Here is a 19770-nt window from a genome sequence, read left to right as displayed (position 1 = left end):
CATACGGATTACTGTATGTACCATCACTGTCAACAGACGACTCAAAACAGGAAGATGATGGCATGTGCATTCATAATTAAGAAAAAAGTAATAAAAGGAAATGCACAAGCAAAACAAAATCAATACAAGAAATCTAACAAGCCAAACTGTGCTCTCCCTGATTAAGAATTACAGCCTGTTATTCTTGTATGTGAAATATCAAAGGTTGCTAAACATATGAATAGTAAAATTCAATACAGACTAATATCTGAGCTGGTGTGGGAAACTTCTGAGGACTGTGGAATGGTGCAGTACATACTCCTGTAGTTTTAGTTACTTCTACTAGTAACTATAGTAACTACTAGTAACTACTTAAAAATTTAACCACATCATTTTGGTATTACGGAAATTTATGTTTCTCTTCTGAACTTCAGAAATAAACGGACTTCACATTTTCAAATGCAAAACATGTTTTCTTCACAATATTCAAGATGAAATATATATTGCACATATTACCACATTACCTGACCTAAAGATATTATTTTATATATTATGGAACATCCAGTTATTTTCAAAAATGGGAAAACACTAATAAAAATGATTTTTTCTATACTGTACTTCATGTCCACTACCTGTAACATGGTTTCTCTTTCATCCTTCACTGGTCAGGAAAAGCGGGATTGTAGACCCCCATGCTGGATTTTCTAACTTACTGTGATTCTCCTTCAGTAGGGGGAATCACTCAGCAGTCCTTATGAATAACAAAGGCCACAGAATATCCTTGATAAACAGAAGTCCCCTTTTGAGACTGAAGATGAACTGAATTCCCAAGCTACCAGAGCCAGATGCTTGCATCATACAGATTTTTCATTTATACCCAGGGAATTCCAGGGTATGTGGCAGAAACCTCTGTGATGCTAACCGAATAATCTCAGATAAACTACCAAAATGATCCTTGAATTTTATTCCCAAAGTTTCTCTTTCAGATCTTACTGTGAAAAGGAGAGAGTTAGACTTCTGTAATGAGAATCAACGTTTTAAAAAATTTTTAGCACTAGATTTCATGCAGTATAATATCCTTAATTTTTCCTTTGAAAGAATAGCAATGTATGTTATCAAAAAACTTTAATATAAAACCATATTGCATTATTTTAACAACTTATTCATGTTTGAATAGAGTGACAATGTTTGTCCAGATTTTGTGCCTTACCTGCCACACCATGGCCGTCAAATTCACTATTATCCAGGGAACAAGAACTGAAAATATCAATCCATGTGATAATCAATCCAAATATCAAGCCAAGTAACACAAAGGACTACAAGGAACCCAAGTAATTTCCTAGAAAAATCCTTTAACAGCTTTATTTTGTGCTATAAAGGTAGACCTTTGGAATCAAATTTAAACTACTGTGGCAACACATGGCCTGCACTCTGTTCTCTGAAGTTGTAAAAACACACACTCAGAAATGAGGTATGGAAATGCAGCGAAATATGCATTTTGATGAGGTGAGGAGGACTGCCACACCATAAGGTATTACTTACGCAGCTATCCGAATTATTCTGCCATAAAAGCTGATAGCTTTTCAAATGCTGGTAAGACCCTGCCTTACTTTCAGAGCGCTGCCATAGCAATCACACATAGCTAGGATCCTCTCTGATGTTCCAAGGAGCTTTCATGCTACTGCAGAACTAAGCAGTGGAAGAATACTCACGTATGGCAGAAACACCAGGAATGTAAGTGTGAAAGTTAAGAAAAATACCACTCTTGTGGCGCGGAGAAAGGGAGAAAGACAGAATACGCATAAGATGAAGGAAAGAATCTATGCAACTGTAAGAATAGGAAACAGGCAACAGAAATCAAAGACAGAACAAAAATGAAATAGAGATTAACATGCATAGACTTTGCCAACAAAAGCTGAGAATTAGCAAACAAACAGAAAATACATGTGATAAAAACCTGAAGGAAAAAAAAGAAATGTATCCTCAAGTAAGTCAAGGCTGCTTTAGGTTTTAGAGCTGTCATATCCAAAATGCATCTTGTGGATAAATGGCTTAGGAAAAGACACTTGAATGCAAATGATGGGATCCTTCAGTAGCACAGAGACATAAAGCCTTGCACAGGGCAATTAACTTCCTTATGTTGATTGAGCAGAAGAAGGGTCATAATTGAGAAAAATTAGTATTTTGCCTTTAAAAAAAACATAAAAAAACCCATTTTCCCTTCCATTTCTTCTGACATTTTATTAGGTAGATAAATGTAAAGCACATAGAACACCAAGTTGTTCTGTTCAAACACATACAGGAAAAGGCAAACAGAAAAGCATAGTCAGATCAATCCAATTGAGAAATTTCCCAAGTATCTTTAACTAAGAAAAATCAGCTCTAAAAAAAAAAAAAAAAAAAAAAAGAACAACAAAAAAGCCTTCTTTTTCAGCTGTAGAGGGACTGCCTCAAAACAGTGGCTCTGAACGTTAAAAATGGAGAGGAATAATCAGAAAAATTATAATAATGACGAAAAACAGCAAAGTATTACAAGAAAAAGAATGGTTATATTTTAATGGATATTATAAAATAGATGCCCAAAATCCTCATAACAGCCTCTAACATCAATAACCTCACAATGTAAACTTAGTATCAATCATACAGTATGCCAGGAAAACTGATTCACATGAAAAGAAAGAAACAGATATACCTGTTCGGATGCGATTAATTATTAACCTTTATAATCCTAAAGGCTCAAGAAAATCTACATAAAGTGGACTATAATAGCCTCCATCAATTGCCAATTGTAATTCCTTTGTTATTCCTGCAGTGCATTGGCTTAAATCTATGGTTTTTTCCATGTTTACCACAGATATTACAAAGTATGAATAGACTGTGGTTTAGAATTGAAACATAAACTCCTGTGGTTTAAACAGCCATTCTATTTAGCCACCTTCAATAACCACTCACATTTCCCAGAAACTGTTCCATTACGTAGTCTCTTAAATTTAATTAACAAGGTTCTATTTAATTCTTACCTTTTCTTTAGTGCTGACAAATAGTCTATGACACAGAAATTAGTTAATTTCATCTGGAGAACCTTGTAGAAAACTGTAAAGCTCATTCCTTGCAGGTTTGCAAGACCTGACCAGGCAAAGGCTGAAACAGGTCCAAATTCAGTATGGGCCCTGCTTTGAACAAGACATTGTAGTAAATCTCCAGAGCTCTTCCTACCCCAACGAATCCCAGATCAAACTTGTTCTTAAAACAGCCATTTGGAATGCAATCCCACCCTCTGACCAACACAAAACATTAATTCCACAAATGGAGGTTACTAGACACTTGTCTCCTACTGTGTCTGTAACAAGTTGAATGCCATTAGAGGTACGTAAAATGCTGTAAATACCTTCTGTAACTGAATAAATAACAAGAAAAAAATTGAGAATTTCAATAGCCTTTAAAATACATGATATGTTAAAATATGGCCTCACTTTTAGTTCATAGTACTTAACAGATGTAGGAAATGAAAGTTACAGATTAGATAATTTTCCCCAAATCAAGTGAAGCAATCATCATCAGAGCAGAGATCCATGCTCAGAACTAACACTACAGTCTTTTACTAGCGTTTACTAACATTTAATAACTGAGTTCCAATGTTCACACCAGTGGATGAGTTTTCAAAGCTAGCAGTTAAATTGCATGCTCACTTGAAGGACAGAAGGAGAAAGAGAAGAGCAATTAAAAAAAGAAAAAAAAAAATTGAAGTCCCCTAGTATTAACAGAATCATTCTAAAGAATAGACTGCCTTTTAAACAGAAACTCAGAAGGGAACATTTTCAAGTAGCCGCATGAGTTTTTAAACATGACATTAACTTCAATAGCTAAAATTTCTGAAAAAAAAACAGCACAGGCTTAAATTGATAGTCTTACATAAAACACCACTGTACAGTATGAAATTAAAATTTTGCAAACAAAAAAAGATACAATTTTAGAAATACTATGTGTTCAAACTGCAGCTCTGTAAATAACTTCACAGTACCTGAGGAATGCTAGCTTGTAAATCTCAAATGTTCCAGACACTGAAATTCTATAACTGCTTGCATTCCAGACCTAAAAAGGGAGATTTTTCTCAATTCTGTTTGGAAGACAGATCCTAACTTACCACAATTGGTTTGTTTCATTAAGAAAACTCTTTTACTTAGAGGTCTGGCACTTGAAAAGACTGACTCTTAAAACAGAGGAAAAAGAGAACTCAGATCAGAGGAAATTGCTTCCTGATGAGAACCAAATATTTTCCTTCAATGATAACGAGAAAAGCACAGAATTTTGCATGACTATGCATATACATGAGACACAAAGGTACACAGTTTTCAGACTGAAGTCCAACAGCAGTCTTATTTTTATACTCATTTCTAAAACAGTGGTTTAGTGAGTATGATTGAAGATATGAACACTGAACATTGTGAAGTACAGATTTTCACAGAGACCAGGTACCTAAATGTGGATATCAGTACCTCAATGTGGATATTGGTATGTCTAGAAAGCTTGAAGGTGTTCGGGTAAGTAGGTTGCCAAACTCCTACTGCTTTCAATAGGAAATGATTGTTTTTGAGGTTCAACTCTTAGCAATTTGCCTTACTTAGTGCCTTACTTATAGACACTTTTGCAAAACTGGTTACAAGCTCCCTTCATATATGTATCAACAACTGCTCTGATTGATATATATATATATATATATATATATATATATATCAATCAGAGACTGGTCTCTGTCATGGGTGTCATCCTTTGCTGACTAAGCTCTTTCTATAGCTAATGGAGTCAACAGCATTTGTGTCACTTGCATGACTTGTGTCATATAGATTTTCATATGTCCAAAACTGATATATTCTTTTGCTAGCTTTGCAATACAAACACTGAAAACCATTCATTCTACAGACCAGTCTTAATTGGCTTGCATCTATATTTCCGCATAATGTGTCAACATTTGACTGAATGCTGTTACAGCAAACTAATATATAGTGTCTATATCACACTACAGTGATTATAGTGTGATGTTGACTGCATAATTATCATAGACCTAATGTCTAATGTCTTAATTGAAAGACAAAGTACAACAACCCCTGCTTCTAGTTTAGATCTGTCTAAACAGAGGAAAGAACCCCAAAAAATGTGTTTAATTGTCTAAATCTATTTAAAAGTATCTCAATTTCATGTTTTATTCTTATAGCTAATTCGGTATTATTTTTACTCACATTGGATTTTTTTTTTTTTTAAACAATACGGCTATATACTATAATTTCAGGCAGAATTTTTCCTTGGACAGCACCAGATAGGATGAACCTGAAGCAAGTAATCAGCTACTGATTGCTGAATTTTATTGATTCATTTACCAGCCTTTGAAGCTTGGTTCTGCTACTAAATTCCTACATAACTTTAAGCAAGCCACTTTCAACATCCTATTCTGCACATAAGAAAATAAGGTATAATCTAATATGTACCGCTAAAGCATCAAACATACACCCACACCAGCTTTAAATTACCAGAATAACCACAAGAGGTCAAAATTAAGCACTGGGCAGACAAGCAACCAGCTCCTCATTGGTCTTAAATGTGAACATGAGACTAGTAAACAAAACTGTGAGCATCCTGCAAGCCTAAAGCAATTGGATAAATTGCAGAATAGGATAGTAAAATAAATAAAATTCAGGCTCATCCCTTTCATTTTGCCATTATAAAACAACAAGTCATTTGATCTCTTCTACAAGATAAACTTCAAGATTGCAACAGACTCAGTGACTTCAGAAACTACTGCACTTAAAACAGACTCAGTTAGGGCATAAGGGCCCCTTATAGTAAACACCTGAGGTGATTTAACAAACCTGCTCCACAAATAATTGATTTCACACTCTTGTTTTCTTATACTAGTGAAGTATTAAAATGACAAAGATCCAAAAGGCAAAGGAAATATGATTCTATAAAAACAAGACCATCGGAATTTTTAAAAATCATGGAAACCATTTCCATTGGTTTTAGGTTTTGTAAAAGCATATTATTTTTAAACCCAAATGTTCCTCTGACAATTGTTCTCAACAACACAGATGCATTTCTATTTAAAAAAAACAGTACTGCAAACTACACAACACATAAAAAAAAGGATTCTGTAAACAAGAATTTCCTTTCAAGACTGTAACTTGATGAAAATAACATTGACTGTCAACTTCAAAACAACTTTATTTGAAAAGAGACAGTAAAATCAAAAATGAAAATGATGAAAAACTACCAGGCAGTACATAATACCAGTAAGATAGTTCCCTTCATTATGCCACAAATGTGTGTTGCTAATTCATAAATAGATTCTGTAAAACTGTTCTTGGGCAAATGCTCATGTGTAGAGACCTTTTCAGCTTATTTTCAAGAGCAACTTTTCTCTTTGCTCACACAGCCCATCTCATTGGGTAAAAATACAGAGTTCCCTCACATTTACAAGATGGAGCTTTGCAGGAATCATGGCACATGCAAGAACATGTGTAAGAACCTTCCTCTGAGACGTCTGCAGTATTTCACTAGCTCAGTATTTCCCAAGCCCAGCAGGCTCCATATCTTAACTCCTTACGACACTAAGAGCCTAGTTTTGATAGAAGCTTATCTACTCTTTCCTTTTAAACATTTAACATAACTGTAGAGAAAATAAAGCTTGTCAGAGTGACACTGACAACAGCTGGGAGGCAAGCGAAGACTTACCGATAGAGTAGGGCGAATAGCCTTGAAAATTTGCACTGACATATCTTTCAGAAGATATCTTATCCTCATTCAGATAAATTTATCCAATAAAGAATTAAAAAAAAATTCCTCAGCTAATCTTTAAGTCTGACAAAGAATCTTCCTATTTTATGTAGACAAATATACATTAATGGAATAAACAATCACAGGATCACAGAATGACACCTTTGTTCAATGCATAGAAACTTCCCTCTGAACCACCCTGCAGCAAAAATAACCTTTTCCTATTGTGGAGACCAGGCAAATTATTCAAAAAACAGAAAGAGTTTATGAGCTCATGGCGAAAAAAAAAAAATCCATACAGGAATTCAGGTACACAAAATTAACAGTTCCCTGACAAAACATAACCCTAATACCTAACACCATGGAAGGAAAGTCAGTCTCTATAGGACAAACAAACTCTCAAGAAATCACAGAACATCAGAGGATCTGCAGTCAGATGTCTCTGATACATAGTTCCTCACAGGTATATATAAATTTTTTATCCACAGAAACCTTCCAGTCTGTCTATAGTGCAGTGAATTGCACTGTGAATATTCAAAAGAGACCCTATCAGGTTCCAAATATAAAAATAAAATCAGAGGTAATAATCCTGCATCTGTACAGATTTTTTCTCCAGTTGCTTAACAGGACAGGAACACTAGCACTCATGCTCTTAGAAGATCTCATTGTGTGATACATGATATACTTCTAGTCTTCTTCTAGATAAATGCAAATGTAGGCTTATAATGACTGCATCTTAAACAGCAAGTCATATAAAAGAGCACTTAAGCATCACTCTGAAGATAAAATTCAAATGAAAGGAATAGCCTACACAAAAAATTCAGCTAGCACTGAGCATACTGTTATATATGGAATATAGCATACCACATGCACTTCCATAAGCAGCTGCCAGGGATAACTGCATTCTCAACAACAACAATTTTGGCAACATCTATAGATAGTAAGTGGATCCCAAAAAGAACGTGTAAATAATTTGGTCAATGGAAACAAAGTAGTAGGCAAGAATGGGAAAAGCTGTTGGGTTATGGTTGGGGAAGAAGGAAGAGAACGAGTAAGAGAAGAGCAGTATCATAAAATCATGGTTGTGAATGCTAGGAAGAGCACAGTGTCTTCAGACATAGGGAATAAGACAGTAAGAGGAATCTGGAGAGCCTGAAGAAATAAAAACGTCACATCAGGTCACGCAAGCTAGAAGAAATCAACAGCACAAAATGCTTAATATAAATCTTAACAGCATGCTAGCAGCCAGTCATGAAACAGTCTGACATCTGATCCATCAGGATGGGGAAGACAAAGTGGTATTGGCTAGATGGCACGGAAAAATGAAAATGAGATCCAAGTTACCAGCAACTTAGTATTAGTAGCTTCTTTAAATACCTTACAGTGATATTGTTTAGAGCTTCAACTAAATCAGTAAATTTGGAGGATGTTAGCACTCATTCAAAACTCACAATTCCTTTTTAATTACTTTAACACTTTGATTCTATGCAAAATAAAGGGAAATAATACTAACAATTTCTGTTGGCAATTAGATTTTGCGATGCACCGTAAGTTTCATTCCAATATGAATTAAGTAATGTGTAATGTGTGTTTAAAAATATTTGCAAGACTTACAGGCTGCTAGAGAACTGGCAGATCCACTAACTTGTACATTAGTAGGAGCATCTCTGCTAGTACCATTTACCACAGTTGTTTTAAAGCCATTAAGATTCCATTTCCTCCATGTCCATTTATTTGGCTTCAGACCTGAGAAGTAAAATTGAAATTTAGAAATATGTTGATACTAATTTTCAAAAATCACCCTATGAATACTTCCAAAATAAATTAAAATTTATTTCTTTCTTGTCTCAGACATGCATATTGTGATACCCATGCACAAACTTAAGCTTAGGAGCAAAACTGTTTGAGTTAACATTAGTATTCACCTACTTAAAGTAAGCCAAAGGCTTCTTGGAGAATCTTTGATATAGATCTTCTGCTTGGTTTTGCACATGAATGAATACCTTTATCTTGCTGTTGTTCCAATACTGGCAATTTAATACATTTGCATGTTGTGTTGAGGTTGTGAAATATTCTGGCAGTGATATATAATTTACTTTACTCAGTGGTTTTCAATATTCATTCCAGTAGAATTTTGCACCACTCATATACTGTAAGTTTCATGCAGACATGGAATCCATGCCATAGCAGTGATACAAGAGTTTGCTGGGATTTTTTTGGGGGGGGGTCTATATTTCAGATAATTCAACCCATTATATATTTATAGTGGTCATATATTACAGACTAGACTGTGGGTTACCCAACTCTTCAAAGTGCAAGGCCTACTTGAAATCTGGTGCATATGACTTTGAAGTATGCGAACCTTCTCCAAATTAGATTTTTCAGTTAATTTTTTTCTGTATACAATTTTCTCTTTGTCTGTAACTAAAACAAAAATCCTGCTGAAGAAATAGTGACGGATAAAGAGAAAGGTTTTAAGAAAATATTTTTGTATTTTGTACCTACTTCAAAAACATATTTCTATTGCATTTGTCAATCAGCCTTGACACAAAAGATAATGAATCCCACATTGTCATAAAATCTAAATAAATAAGCTGGAGATAGATAGAAATCTGCCCCAAATGTAAGTTTTGGAATGGTTATTGAATTACATATACAATCTATAAATCACAAACTGGTACTGTTAAACCATGCAGACACTTAATGGTAATAATACCATTTGCAGCAAAGGACTCTAAAACAGGTATAATCTAATAATATTTATATAACCTGTCCATTTTTTATATAGAAAAAAATTCAAGGCCACAATTATAAGGAGGAAGATCTAGTTTTTCACTTTAACCAATAAAATACAAATCCTCACTATGCTTATTATACTTCAAGGCACTTATAGGCTTAGGCCTTGAATTTTAAGGCTTCCATTCTGACTGCATTAATGAGCTTACCACTGATTCTTGTAGAATACTTCTACAGAGCATCTCAATGAAAGCAGCAAAAAGAACTCTGCATTCACAGCCTCACTTGGAAAAGATACATCCTATAGTATCATTATATCCTTGCTGAACAATTCTGCAGTAATTAGGCACTTAAACAGCTGAAAGCTACTCATTCTACAATAAGGCTTGGACTGGATTGCAGTCCATATAATCTTTAAAATAACAAATTCACATTTCAGTACCATCCAGAAAGTCAGCATCTACAAAGAGATTATCTGTTCACATTCATCAAACTGAGACATAGTAAGTTTCTAAAAATTGACCAACATTAGAGCTCTTATTATGTTCATAGTTGTAACACAGAATGAATAAAGGTTTTGGATTTTCACAATTAAATTTGTCCTTGAAGTTAAGAGGGACTTTTTGACTTAAATCCAGCTGACAAATAACATGGACATAACTTCAATCATCTTTCATAGGAACAGTTATGATCATGGTGACATAAATTACCAGGAACAAAAAATTATCAGTACCTGATATCCACTGAAAAATTAAATCTACTAATTCATCCTTAAAATCATCATCAAAACATTTAATGGATTCTGGGAATGCTTCACAGAAAGCCACATAAATGACTTGTGACAAACAATCAGGATATACCTGTCAAAATAACAACATCATATCTGACAAGGCTACAAACAGCTTTCGTACTGCAATTTTTTAAGTTAATGCAAAAATATTCAAGTAAAACATTGTTATCACAAATCTATTCTGTTAAAAAATAGTACAAGCTTTTATTATGAATTGATATAGCAATGCATTTCTCAATAATTTGTTTAACCATTGTATAAGTCAAAGCTCAGTTAAGACTAAATCGTAGAATACTGATCTAAAACTGTAGATTTGAACAAGTCACTTGAGGCTAAAGTTAGTTTGCAGAATAACGTATTCATTTAATATTTAACTAATAGTTTCAACTAATCTTGATAATAATCATGATATTTAACTAATCACTGCAAATACTAAGTAATTTTACTGTCATACTATTGTATAGTAAGTATATAGTTGTACCAAAATAGTACAGTTACCTGAAAAATGTATAGTTAACGGTAATGTATAGTTACCTGAAAAAAAGCATCTTTAGTATCCCTGGGAACAACAAGAAAAAGTGCCACAAAACTGTCTGCAATTCTGTCAAATAAATGGTCTTGTTCTTCTTGGTTGGGCTCCAAAGGGAAAAAAATAAGAATAAAGGTAAAAACACAAATTCATAAAGGGCTGTGTTCTTAAATACTGATGTATGACATCTAAGCATCCCGAGATGTGAGGCACTGAAAATACAAAGGAATACCACTAAAAAACAAATACTTAACCTGGCCTCTTTCTGCAATACTTTTCTTTAAATATATTCATAGATGTTTTCTTTATTTTATTGCAGTAGTTCCTGATTCAGCACAGCATTATATGCATTATATGAAGCATATGTTAAGTCTACAATCCTACAATTAAGATGGTATCTAAGTGGTGTGTTGAACTGAAGCCAGTGCACCTAAGCACAATCTCCTACCATATGAACATTTTCCTTCTCTTCTTAATAAAGAACATGGTGGTCACCTGGGGTAACAGAATTTATACTGCTTTGATTTATGTTCTTAACCTAAATATTCCAAAATCCTATCTTACATAAACCCTACCATCATTACACAAAGTAAAATAAACAATTTTAGCATAAAGGTTTATTTTAAGCTTCATGGTATAAACCTACTAACTCAATTATCTTAAGTTCAATTACTGCTGTTTGAAGTTGTATGAAAAGGTAATTTTATGACTAGAGTTGAGTCCAGTCAGTAAAACATTTACAGATTTGCACTTGCAGAATCTACAACTTATTTCTTTGACTATAAACGTTCTAAAATGCTTTAAATTCATTTATACCTTAAACTTTTGAAGAAACCACCACCAAAAAGAATCCTGAAACACTGCAATAGATGATTTTGAGAGAAATAAACTTCTCCAAACTTTAAGAACATCTTTCTGTTAAAACAACAATAAAAATATTCCTTATCCCAACTGCAAAGATTTAAAAGCCCTAGAACCACAACACAAACCAAAAAATGACAAAGACAAGATATTTCATTTCTTAACACAAGCCAAAAGAAAACAGAAACTTCTTTGAGCTTGGTGAGAATCTTCATTAGGATATATGCAGATTATAAACACCATCAGCCTTTTATCCAATGAAAGTAATAAGGTCCACAGCTGACATGTGAGCACAAATAAGCTAGATTTCATACCAAAAAATACAATGTTTTATATTTTGTAGGACTAGTGATTACTGATGTTTATTGATATTGCACTAACAATTTCAGCAAGCATACTTCTGATTACATTTAAACAGTTTCACTCAAAAAAGTTGCACTTATGCACATATGCTTTCATCAGTTCCTGCCAAAAACCACTCCTTAAACATAGAGTATACCAAGACTGCTCTAAAATCTGAATCTTGAGTCTCCTTCCAACCCTGCAAAATTTGGTTTTGCAAGCTTGATGTTATCTGGACTTGAACAAGTAACAAGAATTAACAGTTTCCATCATTTATAACTATCTGAAGCAGTCAAAATTCCATCAGAAAAAATAATATATGAACAACTGAATATGTAAATTATTCTTCAGTCTTATGTAGTAGTTAACTGTTGCCACATTAACTGTGAAATTCAGTCTGTGTAGCACTATATTTCATAAAACCTAATCATAGGTTTTGTAAAAAGTCACAGAAATTATTTTATGCTAATTAACTGTAACAATTTAGCATGCAAAATAGATCAAAGATCAGGATTTCATAGTATCTGATGATATCAATAACTGACTAATGATAACTTTATATGAGTGCTAACTATGTTCGCGTACCTATTAGGAAAGTGTTCTTCTGTAATCTTATATGGGTGTGCATATATGAATATATATATAAAAAAAAAACGTACTTTGAAATTCTGAGCTTTTATAACTAAATCCCAAAGTTTTGGAGCTTCCAAATGTCTTGGTAAATCTAAATGTTGGTTTACATTGAAACCGGGGTAATTATAGCTCTAAAAAGGAAAAGAAAATGTTAAGAAACTAAAGCTAATCATTACATTCTCTTTGTGTTATACAATTGCTCCACAGAGAAAATACTCTCTCAAACATATAACCATTCTTTTTCTAAAGTCAAATTTAAAGAAATATCAGGGATGTTCATATACTCATGGCCCCATTTTATAAAAATACTGCTTAGCAGCTGCTTTTCTTTAACACTCAGTAACAATATGCCAAAGTACAAAAAAATCAGCCACTGCAGTCTTTACTAAAGTTTGCTTCCTGTGAGCTTCTGCTCTTTCAAAAATTTCTATCATAAAATGTGAGTAAACCCCATTTTTTTTTTAAAACACGGATTATTGTTTCTTTTAAACTTTATACTACTTTTTCAATATGAGATGACATTAACCATTTCTGAGAGATTTTGGCTATCTCTGCTCTGTTCGATTAGCATTGGACATGACCTCCCAATCACATACAAATTCTGACCGCCCACAAAATCTGTATAGTGACTTGCTACATTACATTGTCTGTAAGAGTCCAGCAGAACAGCTCTGGTTTGAAATGAGCTGACTGGCTTTCCAGGCTGAAAATATGATATTCTAGACAGTTACTGACTTGCAGTCGACTTTTTCATACAAAGAGTATGTGTGCAAGGATATCAAGCTACTTGGTTCAAAATGTTGTTCCTCTACTTGAGCACAGTTACCAAGCCTTTTACTTTCCTTGGTGAGGTACTTCCTGTAGTTATTCTGCTAATTATGTTTCCAGCAGATAACAGGAAGTGTCCAAACAGAAGTTAAGCAGCCCTCAGTCAGAAAAAACAGTTACACTCCTCTACTTCATATCTATTCACAAATAACACAAAACATGCTGTTACCTTTAACTAAAGACATGGCTGAGTTTGTATTTAAAAAGCATAGAAAACATACAAACCAAACTTGGCTGAGAGTGTTCAAAGAACTACATAAATAATAGTACCACCTCTGTTATTTAGTTTCTGAACTACTGATACCTGTATTACAGACCATAGCCTAGACCACCTTGGCAGGGACCTCACAAGGCCTCTAGTCCAAAATCCTGCTTTGGGTCAGATGTGGGTCTCTAGTCCAACATCTTGGTTGGACCTCTAGTGTTGGATGTTGGAGTAGAGACCCACATCTGACCCAAAGCAGGGTCATATCAGGTTCTCAAGGCTCTATCCAACCTGGCCTTGAAAACCTTCAAGTGTGTAGAGTTCACAAACTCTCTGGAAAACCTGTCCCATTTGCTGATGTGTCAGAGGCAAACATGCTTCAACACCTACATTCTGAAATTTTTGAGATCTCTCAGAAGAATTTAAATGGGTTTGTTTTTTTTTTTTTACATATCAATTTTTAAACTGAAATATAAAGGGGCTTTAATAAGGCCAGTGCCAAATGTGGTATGGTCTTATATTAAAAAAATAAAATCACTTAACATATGAGTTATTAATGGGACCCAATTTTGAAGGACTCGCATTAATATTTCATATAAAGAAACTGTTTATATTAAGCCCAACCAGTTTCAAAGAAATACCAAGATCCTGACATGCCAAGCTATCACAGAGACACATTTGTTCCTCCTTGAACCTCTCATCCAGAACATGCTGGAAAGCCCAAAACACTAGGCCATGAAGATTCATGTGTCAATCGAAGCCATCATATTTATATTGTATTGGGAATTTCCCTTATGCAACAGATATAAATTTATATAATCTTAGAAAAAAAAAAGATAATGAATTTTGAATATCTGCGTATCAAGACTTTTCTTTCCCTTGGTTCGGTATGAAACATATTTGACTTCCCATTCACTGACAAAGTATGTTCATAAAACCAAATGCTGTGTACTTTTTTTTTTAGCAATAAAGCTCACCTCTACATTTCTACACTTCGACTCATCAACAGTGGACTGGGTAACCTGAAAATGTTTAAATATATAATTCAAAATTAATGCTACATATACCTCACACAAGGAGATTTACAATATTCAGCTAACGTGATTTAAATTATGAACTGAAAATATACTTCAGATTAGACAAAACAGTCTAAAATTGAGATGACAGCTGACATAATACTACAAATCACTCTTGGAGATATAAAGGAGAAAATACATTTTTGCAAGTTTTTCCCTCCTTCCCACCAACATCCAGAGATAGGTAAAAATCTCACTTCTGAATTTAAGGAAAAGGATTTGAAAATTTGGTCTTCCCTCTCTAACTTGAAAATAAGATTTAAAACAGGTAACATACCTCTGCTTTCCCCATCTCACTTTTCAGAACTCCTTCTGCACCAGTTTGCTCAGCTGCAATGGCTTTAAAAATAGCAATAGTTAACTAGAAGTCTGGATTGATGATTTTATCAACTAAAAGCTCTAATCACGCAAAGACTTTTAACCTAGCTAGATCTACATCTAAATGTCTATGTGAACAAAACAATATACTGCATACAGTCTTACTGTATCACTGAAATGACTGGTAAGTGTACTAAATAAACAAGAAAACTCTTTTAGTTTTTAATTAATAATACCAAGATCTGTGCAGAATGACTTATGCCTTTCTAGACTTTTGTCTGGACTTTGTTTACAAATTTACACGCAGGAAGCTGAGGTACAGAGAGCACTGACAGAGCACACACAAGAAGCCTGTCACCCCCATACCCCAGCCCATCATGTAGCAGTTCTATCCTTCTTAGATGTCTGAAAAAGAAGTTCTGATACTGGCATTTACTGTCTTACTAAAAACAATTATACACAGACCTCTGAATTCTTACATTGCTGATTTTACACTTTGAACCTGTCATCAATATTTACTCTTGAAGCACTACTTCCCTTAGCACAATCTAGAATCACTTCTCTTGAACAATGTCTTTAACACAGTACCTGACAGTTTTCTAATGTGTATGCTTCATCTTTTATAAATTTCTAGAATTCAGCAAACTCAAGCTTTGTGCTCTAAATTTGGATATACAACCATAAATGTTTTTGCTACAACGCTAAGCTGTTCCCAAGAAGTGGAAAGAAATCACCAGTTATGCAGGCCTTAATTAAAGGGATAAAGTATTGTTTTCACTTTCTAACTATGGCTCCTATGAGAACAAAAACTAAAATGCCTGTTACTCTGTTCAAGTGGAATAAGATGTTCCTTTAGATATGCTGGTTCATGTTGTAAGGAAAATATTTTTCCAGCGTGTTCCTGTAGTTCAGTGATGTATGCGTTTATTCTCTGCTCCAAATCCAAGAGAGGGCCGATGTTCAGTGGCACATTCTCATGCAGATATTTAGACACAGCATCGAACGAGTAGTCTTTCTGTAATTTATCCACCAAAGAATAAGGCTCATCCAGAAAGAGAAATTTAGGCCACTCCTTCTGCAATCAGTACATAGTAAAAAAATGTTATTTCTGGATATGATACAAATGGAAAGATTAAATTATGTAGTTTGTGAAACTCATTTTATATAAAGAATCGCAGAATTAGCATTTGACATACACCTTCAAAGAAGCTCTAAATTTTGCAACATTGTCAACACTCACTGTTTCCCTCCTATTCTCTTCAGTGGATTCAGAGATTATTATTATGACAACTTAAAAAGTAAGAAAAAAAGGAATAGGCCAAGGAGGCCTGTTAGAGCATATGCAGAGTAAATAAAAAGACTTTATCTTTTTCGGTTAGAAAAGAGGTTACTCAATAAAAAAAATAAAAAAAAAATAAAAAAAAAGTTATATTTCTAAAGAGGAAAATAAAACCACATGCAATTTAAATCCTCGGAAAAAACAGTATGTATTCCATCTGTTGAGATGCACAGATGTCTTCAAAATACAGGAAAAAACTATGTTCCTCTATCTAGCTAAGCATTTAAACTAGCAGCTTAACTAGAGGAGAAAATTACGAATGCCAATCACAGACATTGGAAGTTAATAATCAAATTGGTTGCTTTCCTGAGATAACTTGGTTAAGGTTAATAGAGAACAATTTCAGTATAGTTGGAAGACAATGGCTTGTTCTACCTTAGAAGCAGGACAGCAAGACAAAGTATTTCAGAAAAAAAAATAGAAAACTATTAAAACACATGATCATTTGGGGATAAAACAGTAAAATGTATTAATATTTTGTTTTGACTTTTTCTCAAAAGGCAAGTGGGACATTTAAGAAAGAATTTAAGATTCTATCCTAAAAATATATATTTTTATAATGCAATTTCTATCTGTCAACATTTTTTTTCTTCGTTTCTCCTGTGAGAGAAAAAGGTCTGGTTCAATTTAAAAAAAAAAAAGTTTTTCTCATAGGTCTGTAATTAAATGGCCTTGAATGAATTAATACATTCCATAGGAATGTTCTGTTTCCTCCAATAAAATGCAATTTGAATGAATCACCTGTATTGACATTATATGAAATTCTGAAACAAAACACAAAGAATATTCAAAGATCTTCCCAACAGACTTACCAGCAGAATAAAATAAGGAAAGCTCATTTAAAAAGCAAATTTTACGCTCCTTTTACACTACTCAGAACATTTTGCCTCAGGGCTTAGGTCTTTGTATTATACTAATAATGCTGTGGACTGGTCAAATATTTTAAATAAGCTTGAGCCAGTGTCATTACTCAAGCACACCTCCAACAAGAAAAAATTGCTGCACAGCAGGCAAAAGACTTCCTCCATGGTTTACCTTTGAGAAAATTTAACAACAGACAGGCTGTTCTCTTGAAGGCCTGCCATTTCTAGAGAGCTCCTAGGTTCCAGTGCCTGAGGGTCTAGGAAATACAATCTATGTTCAAACTCAGTTCTCAATATTTATATTCACATGGTTCTGCTCACAACCTCATTCCTGCCTATTCACTTCACCATATACATGGGTAGTTAAAATAATAAGCAGTAGGACTCACCAAATTTTGAGACCGTAAGAATTCTTCAAAGGAGAAAGGAGGCTTTTGCATTTTCTACTGACATACAAATAAGAATCGTTCTTGTCAGAAACCTTAAAAAAGCTAAAATATATATATATATTAACACATAATTAAGCTTTAGATGATTAATAGTGGCAGGCAAAGCAACTTCACATCATATAATGAAAATGTACATTGCCATTCCAAAGAACAGTTTTGTTAATATCACAGTTATCAATTGCAAATAGCTGTATAAAGTAAAATGTAAAGGACTAATTCAGATTTCGGGCCCAACTTTTAAATGCGGAGCTCTGCCATTCCCAAACGGTTTCTCTCTGGACCAAGCGTTCGAAAAAACATGCTAGGCTTAGTAGGCTAAGAAAAGCCTAGCATGATTGAGTTTGGCATGAAAGGATTCTATAACTATAGAACATTCTTCCTGGTGTCCAACTTGTTCCTTGTGTTACTTTAATGTAATTAATTACTGCACATCAAGACATATTGCCACAATAAGGAGGTAAAAAGTACAAATCATACGAACTACTGCAATGTAGCGTATACTGCTAAAGAGGAAAAGAGATCAGGTCAAAGCAAAGACAAATAACAACCGAATTCTGGCAAAAATCCTCTGCCATTCAATGCAATACCACTGAACTCAATGAGGTTTTAAGGGTGTAACTGAGATCAGAGTTTGGCATAAAATCTGCCTACAATGTTAACTTTGCCCCCTCAGGCTATTACAACTAACATAGCACAGACTTTATTTCATTTCACTGCGTCAAGAAAAATCTTCAGTATACCAAAATTATTGCTTTAGGTTAGCCATTTCAACCTAAAAATGCCATTGCTGAATGCTGGATGTTGGGTAAACAGGATCACAGGGCATCTCCCTTGACCAAACTGAGGAACTCCCCAGAAAACAAAAAAACCCAGGTCCCATTTAGCAGGAGAAGCAAAACAACAACAACAAAGGATACTACCAAAAATATATTAAAATTTTCCATTTCTTGGTGTCAACAGGAAGCATGTAGTTAACACTTGGCAAATCAATAAATAAATAAAACAAAACAAAACATACAGCTTATACAGTCTAAATGAGCTGACTTTTCTGGAGCTAACGTGGGACTGAAACAAAACCGCCACTCCCGTCACTGCGGCTGCTTCAAGGGCTGCTGCCTGACCCCGCTCCCCGAGGGAATCGCTTCAGGGCGATTACAGTTGACGGGGGAACCACCTCCGCGCAGGGGGACCGGCACGCGACAGCGGTGTCCGTCCGCCGCGCACGTAACTGGCACCCCCTCCCTTCGCCTTTTGGGCACCAAACGCGACAGGCCGTGAGGACACGGCGCCGCCGCGCGCGCCCGTTGGCGAGGCCCCGTAACAGCCCCCGCATCGAGGGGCTCGGGGGCTGCCGCGAGGAGCCGCCGCCGCCGCCTCAAGGCCTCCCGCGCTACCTGCAGGCCCCGCGCGCTGTTGCTAGGGACCCCTAGCAACGGCGCCGCGCGGCCTGGCGCCCGCGGAAAAGCGCTCTCGCGGGTGCGCTCTTCCGGCCCCGCGGCGGCCGAGTCCCGACACTTCCGTTCCGGGGACTCGCAGGGCCGCGGCGGTAGCGGGCGCGGGGCTGCGTGAGGCGGGGAGCTCCGCGCGTGCCGCGCTCAGGCCCCGGCGGGGGAGCCCGGGGAGCGGCCACCCTGGGCCCAGGCCTGGCTCTGCCGTGCGCAACCGCTGGACTTGGCTCCTTGGCCGCGGTTCTCGTGGCCCCAAGGCGCCATCTGAGCGCGGGGCCGGCGGCGCTGCGGCCGCTCCGGCGCTGCGCGCAGGTGGGTTCGCTCTGAGGCGGGGACAGGTGTAGGGGGGATTAGCCAAGTCTTCTGTTTTTGCTGTTTTTCAATTAAGCTACGCGTGGCTTTATTTAAACACTCCCCTTTGGATCATGTCCCAGGAATTAGTGTTTGTATTTGCTACACGGTGACTGTTGCATCGTTTCACAAATCTGTGACGAGAAAAAGCAAACTTTAATTAACGGAAAGAAAATGCTAGTGCAAGGCTAATCTAGTCCAAAGGGTTTTGCTGTACCTGGGATCAGGAAAATGAATCTCAGCACACAGAGCTAA

The 19770-nt window shown here is 35.6% G+C and overlaps 1 protein-coding gene across 1 annotated transcript in view; it reads right to left on the bottom strand.

Moving 5' to 3' along the window:
* FAM227B (family with sequence similarity 227 member B) overlaps nt 1–17707 on the bottom strand; it is a 67420-nt gene extending 49713 nt beyond the window's left edge. The window contains exons 1-8 of the mRNA XM_088540178.1: nt 17653–17707; nt 15025–15086; nt 14649–14693; nt 12665–12769; nt 11619–11717; nt 10808–10909; nt 10217–10343; nt 8362–8493 (exon numbers count right to left, since the gene is read on the bottom strand). Of these exons, the coding sequence (XP_088396304.1) occupies nt 8362–8493; nt 10217–10343; nt 10808–10909; nt 11619–11717; nt 12665–12769; nt 14649–14693; nt 15025–15086; nt 17653–17707 (727 nt within the window). The remainder of the gene's footprint in view (nt 1–8361; nt 8494–10216; nt 10344–10807; nt 10910–11618; nt 11718–12664; nt 12770–14648; nt 14694–15024; nt 15087–17652) is intronic.
* Between the last annotated feature and the right edge of the window lie 2063 nt (nt 17708–19770).

Source organism: Tinamus guttatus, unplaced genomic scaffold (assembly GCF_059628265.1).
Source record: "Tinamus guttatus ecotype Peru unplaced genomic scaffold, ASM5962826v1 Tinamus_guttatus_pri_ptg000004l, whole genome shotgun sequence".
In the NCBI taxonomy this organism is placed as follows: domain Eukaryota; kingdom Metazoa; phylum Chordata; class Aves; order Tinamiformes; family Tinamidae; genus Tinamus; species Tinamus guttatus.
The sequence above is the reverse complement of the archived record's forward strand: the minus strand, read 5'-3'. Positions and strand labels throughout refer to the sequence as shown.